The 9,519-nt window shown below is 39.6% G+C and overlaps 1 protein-coding gene across 1 annotated transcript; it reads right to left on the bottom strand.

The window, feature by feature from the left end:
* Positions 1-2,622: 2,622 nt before the first annotated feature.
* On the bottom strand, positions 2,623-9,496 carry CGGBP1 (CGG triplet repeat binding protein 1). Its single transcript, XM_070597365.1, has 3 exons — positions 9,305-9,496; positions 8,652-8,856; positions 2,623-6,506 (listed from the first exon to the last, which is right to left on the bottom strand). Exon 3 carries the CDS (start codon positions 6,485-6,487, stop codon positions 5,984-5,986), a length of 504 nt encoding a protein of 167 aa, XP_070453466.1. The 5' UTR covers positions 6,488-6,506; positions 8,652-8,856; positions 9,305-9,496; the 3' UTR covers positions 2,623-5,983.
* Positions 9,497-9,519: the final 23 nt, after the last annotated feature.

The following is a 9,519-nucleotide window of genomic DNA, read 5'->3' as shown; positions in this document are numbered from 1 at the left end:
CCATTCAATATCACCACTTGTCAGTAATCTTAACATTTGGTGTGTATTATCGTCTCATACAAACGTAGTACACTTATATAGCATTGTTCTTTTTTTCTCAAAAATAAGAAAAACACTGTGTAATTATCTTTTAACTTAGCAATATTGTAGACATCTCTTCTGGTCCATACTTTTAGATCACTTGAATGGCTCCATAATATGGATGTGTCATAATTTTTGGACCATTCCTTTATTGTTGGACACTCATAGTATTCGCAGTTGTTTACTATTATAATTTTAAAATGAACTTCCTTTTACATATATCTTTACATATTGGCTATTGCTTCTGCAGAATATACTCACAAAAGTGGAATTTTCCAGGGACAGCCCTGTGGCCTAGTGGTTAAGTTTGATGTGCTCTGCTTTGGAGGCCAGAATTCAGTTCCCAGGCGTGGACCTACACCACTTTTGGGGGCCATGCTGTGGTGGCATCCCATATACAAAATAGAGGAAGACTGGCATGGACGTTAGCTCAGGGACAATCTTCCTCAACAACAACAACAAAGTGAAATTTGCTAAATTAAAAAGAATACATAAAATTATTATTATTGAATATGTACTACATAAGCATGGGAAGAAAAAATTGAAAGAGGAAAAGCCATATAAAAAACAACGTCTTCCATTACACATTGATTCCTTTTATGCTTAAACAGAAAAGTTTGGAGAGTCTGTCATCTAACGCATGCACCAGCCCTGGGGGAGGATTATGAAGATCACTAGTTAGCATGATTAGGCACACCAGTGACTATCTGGACATTCAATATTCAGTGAGGCTCTTGATTTACCATGGGCATTGCATTAGATCATGGGGCAGGTTCTTATCTTTCAGGCATTTAAATCGGTCAATCCCACTGCTTAATAGATTTTAATCTGGAAACATATTTTATGGATTACGTAGAATACTAGGTTTTCAAAGGATATGTTTAATCTGCAAATTTTCAATTTTTATTACTCTTCTTGTATAACATAAGACTTTTAGAATCAAGATGAAACCTGTGACAACTATTCAGCTGGTAACTAACTAGTCTCATGAGGAATGCTTAAGGGAGTTGCCTAGAAAAATCGCTATGTGGCACCCCCCGCATCCCATCACTGTATTATGACAATGAGTCATCACTAGAATGTATGTTTCTTAAAGGCATGGATTTCAAATTTTCTCTGATGTGTCCCCAGTGGCCAGAGTAGTATCAGGCAGATGATAGGAACTCAATAATACTAATTGATTGCATATTATTCAAACTTAACCAAGAACTTGAGGACATGAGTTTTTAAATTATGATTCCAACATTTTAACGAGAGCTAAGTAGCATTCACTGTAAATAGCATGCATTTATTGGGGCTGGCCCAATGACATAGTGGTTAAGTTTGTGTACTCTGCTTCAGTCACCCAGGGTTCAGGGGTTCAGACCTACACACCACTCATCAAGCCATGCTGTGGCAGCAGCCCACATTCAAAAAATAGAGGAAGACTGGCATAGATGTTAGGTCAGCAACAACCTTCCTCAAGCAAAATGAGGAAGATTGGCAACAGATGTCAGCTCAGGGCCCATTTTCCTCACCAAAAAAATTAAAAAGAAAAAGACAATGTTTGCATATAAAACAATTGAAATCAAGTAACATATTAGGGGCCTAATCAGATAGAAGTCATGCCTTACATCAAAAGTCACTCCTATTCTACTTCCTAGTTTTAGGTTTCACAGGGTAAGGTTAGCTAGTCTGATCCCAGGAGCATCTCTGCATCATGACATACAAATTACAGGTACATCATACAACTCAATTTACACACACTGTCAGAAAAAAGAACTGTTATGAGACCCAGAGGCACATACGTTTAATTGGTTTACGTTTAATCAAGGTAATGATGAGAGTAGTCTTAAGGAAAAATGAAGACAGAGCTCTGAGGATTTGGAGATATTAAACTGAAAGTGGAAGTACTGCCCGATTTCTTAGGGGCTTTTCTATCATTTTGATTCCAGGAAGAAAAAAGTTAATTACTTTATAAATTCATTAATTTTTTGCCAATACAAGGAAATAGGAGGAGGAACACTTGCCCTCAGAACTACATAAAACTACTAAAATGAAAGACAATTTTCAACTTCTATGCATTTTTCCTTTTTGCCCCCAGCGGCAAATAATATAGTAAAGCTTTCCGAAACCAGTTAAACGTATGAGATGCAAATTAGGCCTTTGTCTTTCATAATACTTCTAAAAGTAGAAAATTAAAATGCTTCCAATTACTGATGAAGCTTGTTTATATAATACCTATATAATTTTTTGGGAAAAGTGCTATCTGCAGCTATGATGTGAATCTGACTTGACAATATATCCTTTTACATTGGTCATTAAGGATTAATAATCCTACAGAGAGATAACTAGTAGGAAAAAAATTATTAATAAAATTCTGTTCATCTTTTGGAATTATGAAATGTTATTGACTCATAAAACAAAATGTGCTTTCCGAAAGTTATGAAACAAATTTTAAAAAAATTTATTTCCAAAAGTCACAGAGACAAAACTTTAAAAGCGACACATTTATACTAGGGATACACGCGTGCGCAAAAAAAAAGCACAGGAATACAAAAGTGAACATAGTCCAATTTTAATGAATACAGTATTCTGGCTACAAGTAGATTACCACTGGGTAAGAACTGTGTTACCTCAGAAATCTGATAGCGTGAACTGAGATAAACCAAGGTTTAGGATAGCCACTCCACTATTCACACTTCAATCAGCGCTAAAGCAATTCATTTCAGGCTAAGATTTCCAATGAAATTGTAGAACGAGTCTTGTATTTGATGAACATGCTTTAAGGGGACGTGTCCTCATTGAAAGGCAGTTGGAGCAAGTCAAACCATGGAGAGCCCTTACAAAGACTAAGCACCAAATGACCACTCATTTGTGGCTTTCGTTCTGGGCCACCTTAAATTTTATTCTGTTTAAATGTGTTTTCCATTAACATTCACACACAAATTCTTTCAAGCGAAAGTTTTAACATGGAATTTTCTGCTTGGAGATCTTGCCAACTGTTACTTACAATAGTTTTTAAGCAATGAATACTACAGAACAATCCCAAGCCGATATTTAATTGCTTACAATTGTAAGATGCAGAACTTTTTCTTTAAAGTTTTCTGGTCCCTGAAAATTCCGTAGGGCTAAATGCATTAACTGGAAGTAGCATTTGTTTAAAGAAAAAAAAAAGTCTTACTCAAAGATGACAATGAATAAAATAACTGTTTAGGCTCTCATACACGATCTTTCTAAATTTACACCCTGTAAGAAATGATCACAATGTCCTTCACGCTTGCTATATGCCCCACAGAATCAAAAGAAACCAACAGGGAATTTAACATTTCAACAAGCTAGGAACTACTTACTGTGAGCATATAGTGAAATTCTGGAAGACATACTACTATACCTCAAGAAAACACTATTAACAGGTAAGCATGTGTTGAAGAAGGCAGTTTATAAATGAAACATTACAAATCTTAAGTTTCTGCATACAACTTATAAAATAGAAAAAACTGCTATTTTTCCAATAGTATAGCATTACACTAACACTATAAAGATTGAAAGCTTCTGTACACACGTCCACTACACCTCCACAGCAGCATATGCCTCTTAGACATTCTCATCTGTTATCTAACATATGCCAACCGTGGTTTCACCGATTTGTACCAGTTTGAGCAGGCTATAACAATCATTCTGCTTTATCTATTTCACCATGAGACAAAGTTAACCAGTTTCAGGGAATGAACAGTTTCATAATCAGTAAAGAAACACACTAAACCTCCACAACAGGATGGAAAACGCTTCTAAGGACATGATACAATCCCAACGGGAGGATGGATTATGCCCCTAGATAGTGTACATGGCAATAGTTAGGAGCCTGGAGAAACACATCAAGATACATGGGACCTAAACGATCATCAAATCAGTAATAACAATAGAAACTCAAATGTGAACTATTGCTGTTTTCCCAGCACAACATCGTCCAATTTACTGCTCAGGACTACTCAAAGCTGTTCTGCTACTGTGTGTTTGCTGTTAGCGCAAATTCATATCCAAACAGGGAGCAGTCTGAATCACATGGAACTTCAAAAAATTAAAATGATTGTATATCTAACCTTGTTTTTGTATTCTGAAAATAGTGCTATAAAACTCAATTATTTTCCTAGCTTCTTAGATCTTCTATCTTTAGATAATTCAAACATGGTTGCCTACAAATTCTTTACTAAAGGAAGTAAAGGCAAAGAATATTTGACTGTTTTACTGCTGGCGTCCTCACGGATGTGCCTTATCAATGAGAGCACTGCTCTGGGCATTTATTGTGCTACTTTAACATAACTGGACATGAGAAACACTGGTCGTTCAAAATAAAAACAAAAAACCCCACATAAAATCTAAAATCAGATGAGCAGTTTGACAACCTGAACTAGGGACTTCAAGTCTGTAAGGGAGACTGAGACACGGAGAGCTGTTTCTGAAAAATATAAAATCCACCTTTTTCCTTATTCACTTCAGTTTTTTAAAAAATGATTTGTGGTAAAATGACCTCAAAGATAACTCCAAGTCACATAGGGCATCATTTGTCAGTGCTTTGTAACAGAAATATATTTTATAAATATTTTTAACTTGAATGTTTTCAAAGAAATTGACTTTTTTTTAAAGCTCCAGTCCAAGTTTTCAGCTGTTTAGTTTTTTAAAAATCTAATTCCGGTCTCTGATATACAGGATACAACTGGGCTGAGCTACTGATACTCTGACAGGACAGTGAGGTTCAGATGGAGATCATTTCCTGAACGTGGCTGACCTTTAACAGAACTATTTCCTCACCCAAACAGTTATGCAGGATACTGCCGGATCTCTACTACAAAAACCTTGTATTTCTAGACACTTGTTTACCATCCATGTTTAAAAACTCTGCACCACCAGAGGCAAAGCACATGAAAGTGAAAGTAAGTATACTTTCTTTCTAGTCTATTTACCTAAATAAACTCTTATAAAACCCTATGGAAAAATTAATGTATAGAAGGTAATTTCCTTATCATCTGATCTGTCAGCCAGAAAGTAATTAATACTTCTCTGCAAAAACAGGAAACTCAATCATAAAAGGTCTGTTTAAATTAAAATGCCAATCCTGAAGTCTTTTAACATCAAGACACACACAAAAAAAGCTTGCAAATTCAAGATGATGCTTGAAATGAAAGCTGTTGATCAAGAATGCGTTTACAATAAGAGACTAAAATCATGTCACTGCAAAATTCCCCATGGTTTTTGGCACTGACATTAAAAGAAAGATTTTAGTCTTTTGGTCACTTGAAGCTGCTACTAAATACAATAAACCTTTACAAAAGAGGAAAAAGACAGTGAGGAACTGAAGGACAGTCAAGGTAACTACATCATATACAAGTAAAGCATAGCCTGAAATGAACACATTTTCTGCTAGGGATCTGAAGATACAAGTTTCCCACCAGCCCTTCCTTTTTGAAGAGGATCCTCTGATCAGAAATAATTCCTTTAAGTTATTGTGAGTGGTGTTGCCTGGCAGCAGCTTCAATTTCCTAGGCTAGTCTTCAATCCAAGTAATTAAGTAATCTCACAAGGAATAACCATACATGGCAACAGGGTAAAAAAGCAGGGCAGTTCTTCCATGCACAAACATTTCAGGAGAAAAACCATCAATTTGAAAGATAACCATCAGGTTTCAGGTATCCTAGCACACTCTAAACCCTAAGTTTTGCTTTACACCACTGGTGACTAAAATTAACAAGAAGTTTGCAGTGAGGTTTTTGTTTTGTTTTGCCTGCAACTATATACACATTGCAAAACTATTCTGCATCACATGATTTTAAATGAAATAAATATAAAAATGAACCACACAATCAACACATAACTTTAATACTCCACATTATTTATCTTGATCACAATGGTGGTAGCCTCCTTGTCAACAATCTTGTGAGTTGAGGAGCTGATTCTCATTCTCGTATCCATCAGGCAGATATGCTCTCCTCAGCTGGTCTGACTTAGGTATGGAGCCTCCATTCTTCACGTGGCGAGACAGGAAAGCACGGACGGCTGGGTGATCAGCCTTCTCAAGTGGGATGTTGGCCTCCAGGCACATTTTCACAAAGTCCTGGATAACACTGACTTTCTCGGTTTGCGCAGTACTGTTGCACTGAAGCGATGCAGTTAGGGGCCTCTGCTTCTTTCTCACATTCTGCTCTTCAAATTCTGCCTTCCTCTTGGTATGAGTCTTTGACTTGAGGTGGTCACTAATGGCAGACTTGCGAACATGATTCAGAACCACATTGCAAGAAGTGCAGAAGAGTTTTCCTCCATCTTCGTGCAGCTCGCCTCCAAACTCCGTGACTCGATCCAGGGGAGTCACATACAAAGCAGTCTTAGAACGGTTTCGAGCAGGTGGTGCTGTTACTACAAATCTCTCCATTCTGACTTTGAATAAGGTTCTTTCAAGACAAGAGAAACAAGTGTTATCACAACAGTTCACTCGAGAAGTAATTAACAATAAAAGGCAAGTATAAACATTTTAAGATTAAAGACTTGAGAAAACTTAATTCAAATTAATAGACTATGTGTCCATGAAGTCTTAACTTACCTGAAATATGTAAAGGCAGGCAAAACCAGAGCAAATTACTAGTAACAATTAGGTCCATTCCTTGATTTTTATAAAATTCAAAGGAATTAGAGCTATAAAAAAGAACTCCAATTATCCTCCATGTCAATATCTTTTAGAAAAACCTAATCACAGGTCAATATTTAGAGTATTAATTATATTAGTTTCATCCCATTTAGATGTGTATTTAAGTTTAAAAGAGCTTCTTTCCCTTCACAGTTCTGGGCCAATTGATTTTAGGAACACAATTATAGGGAATTGTGTACAAAGTTTGTTCAAACAGGTGGGCCACTAAACGGGCATAATTCTGTTACGAAGATGGACATAATTTCCTAAATTGTTTTTAGAAGAAAAAAAGTAAAAACCAAGAAAGAACAAGACCAAATGCAATTAACAGCAGCAACAATGACATTAAAATTCAGAGCCAAAATATAGAGCTCAAAGTGAGTCAAATTTTTTTTAAGATTTTATTTTTCCTTTTTCTCCCCAAAGTCCCCCAGTACACAGTTGTAGATTCTAGTTGTGAATGCCTCTGGTTGTGCCATGTGGGACGCCACCTCAGCATGGCCTGATGAACAGTGCCATGTCCGTGCCCAGGATCCGAACCTGCGAAACCCTGGGCCTCGGAAGCAGAGCGAGTGGACTTAACCACTCCGCCACGGGGCTGGCCCCAAGTGACTCATTTTTTAATGCCTCTCTCTCTCTCTCTATACCTCTACTAAGTTTTCCAAAAGATGATAATCAAGATATGCAGAGCGCTTTTTCTAATAGTTTTTGTTTTTTCCACTAAAGACTAATACTTACATTTGTCAATATTTACTTCACTTACCAATTAAGTTAGAACAAAACCAAGAATCTTACATAGTGCCTAGTATATGATAGATGCTCAATCACAATTTAAGTAAACGATTATCCTCACTATTTCTCCACATATTTGACTCAGACACAGCTTATTAATATCTTAATTTATCCTAATAACAAATTTTTATGATCATTGCCAAAATCACGAAAACTTGAGATATGAACAAACGCTATTGGTGATGACCACTTGTTCCCTGGGCCACGCCTTTGGGCTGAGCTCTTACATTAACCTAGACATAAGAAATTAAAATGAATTTGATGGAATTCTCTTCTGTATAAATACATTAGAGAGAAATTCCTAAGTGTGCTCTGAAGAACTATGCTTTATAAGTGTAATAGAAACAATGGAGTATTCCATTAATCCATACTAGAGAATTCACAGTTGGGAGACATGAAATCTCTCTCAAAAGAACTTTAAATTGCTGATGTGTTAGACACCTGTGGACATAAACTCAGAGACGGACTTATTCTGGAACAAATGGTAAAGGTTAGGTTTAATTCTATTTTTTTCCATTAAAAATTTGTTTAACGCATGACTCTCATGTGCTAAAGACTGTGTCAGGCTGTAGGTTTTCGACAGCAGACAAGACATAGGAATCCTGCCTAGTAAGCAGTTAGCGAATTACCATTACACGTTTGTACTTTAAAGTTAGTAGTGTCTTCTACTCCTATAGCAAATCAGATCCATTTAGGATTAATGGCTCTAAACCAGTTATGAAAAACATTAAATATTTGTGCCCAATAATGCCTAAATCTGTGTGAAAAGTCTTTTGTCTATAAATTTGGATTTCAAACTTTAAAACAATAAACACGTTCGTTATTCTTTGAAGCATAAAATGCTCAATCACTTGTGCTAACGTGAAAGGCCTATACATTCCAACGTCTTGCAACTTTCAAAAGTCTGTTTGTGTAGCTGCAGAGGCAAGTATCCACCCAGTAGAGGATGCTCGAGTTTACAGACCCGAAGAACAAAAGTGTTTTTCAACAGAAGGTGAAGATACTTTAAACGAAGAAGTTAAAAAGTTAAGAACAGGAATTAGCCAACAAAGGAGAAGCAGCAAATCATTTACTAGATCAAAATAAAACTCATCAGAAGTTTTCAAGTTTAAATGTTTACCGGATTAGTTTCCAGTTTTTATCGTCTTGATACCTAACAGCGAAGCGTCTCCAGCGCAAATCCAGAGACGCAGGAAACCCCGGCACTTTTCGTTTGTTCGAGCCCGGAGATGCCCTCCAATCAGTTTTTCAACAAGTGGTGGTGGGGAAATAGTTTCTGGGCTTGCACCCTATTTTCCCTGCGATGCCAGGAAGTCATGCCTTTACTGTAAAACACGGAAAACAAACAGAAAGAAACATGGGGGAGGGGGCGGCACAGGGGCGGACGGAGAGGAACGTAGCGCCGCCGCACACCGCCGTCTGCAGACCGCGCCCTCGGGGGGACCGCGCCGCGCCCGGGCCTCCAGGCGGCCGCCACGCTGCCTCCGCGCCGCAGACCCGCCCGGGCGGGGACGGGGCACGGACGGGCCGGGGCTGGCTCTCTGCGCGCGCCGGCCCGGCCCCGGCGCCGGCCGCGGGCCCCGCGCTCGACGAACGAGGGGGGCAGGCGGCAGGCGCGGCCGACGCGGCCGCTGTCAGCTTCCCGTCTCCTCCCTCTTCCTCCCGCGGCCCCGCGCCCCGGCCCCGCCCCCGCCCCGCTCCGGGACAGCAGGCCCCGGGCCCAGCCCGCACCAACGGCCGGGCCCACCCTCGGCCTCCCTCGCCGCTCGGTACCGTGGGGTCGGGGCCGCCGCTAGGGGAAGTGGACCAGGCCCGGCCGGAGAGGAGAGCAGGAGGAAGAAAGGGAGGAGCGAGGGGTGAGGGAGGAGGACGCGTCGCCGCCGCCGCCGCCGCCGCCGTCGCCCGAGCGAGCCCCGCGGCGGCCGCCGTGTCCCCCGCCGCGCCCCGTCCTCCTGCGCCGCCTCTGGCGAAGCTCGTAGGCGGTCCCC

This window comes from Equus przewalskii, chromosome 27, assembly GCF_037783145.1.
Source record: "Equus przewalskii isolate Varuska chromosome 27, EquPr2, whole genome shotgun sequence".
Classification (NCBI taxonomy): domain Eukaryota; kingdom Metazoa; phylum Chordata; class Mammalia; order Perissodactyla; family Equidae; genus Equus; species Equus przewalskii.
The sequence above is the reverse complement of the archived record's forward strand: the minus strand, read 5'-3'. Positions and strand labels throughout refer to the sequence as shown.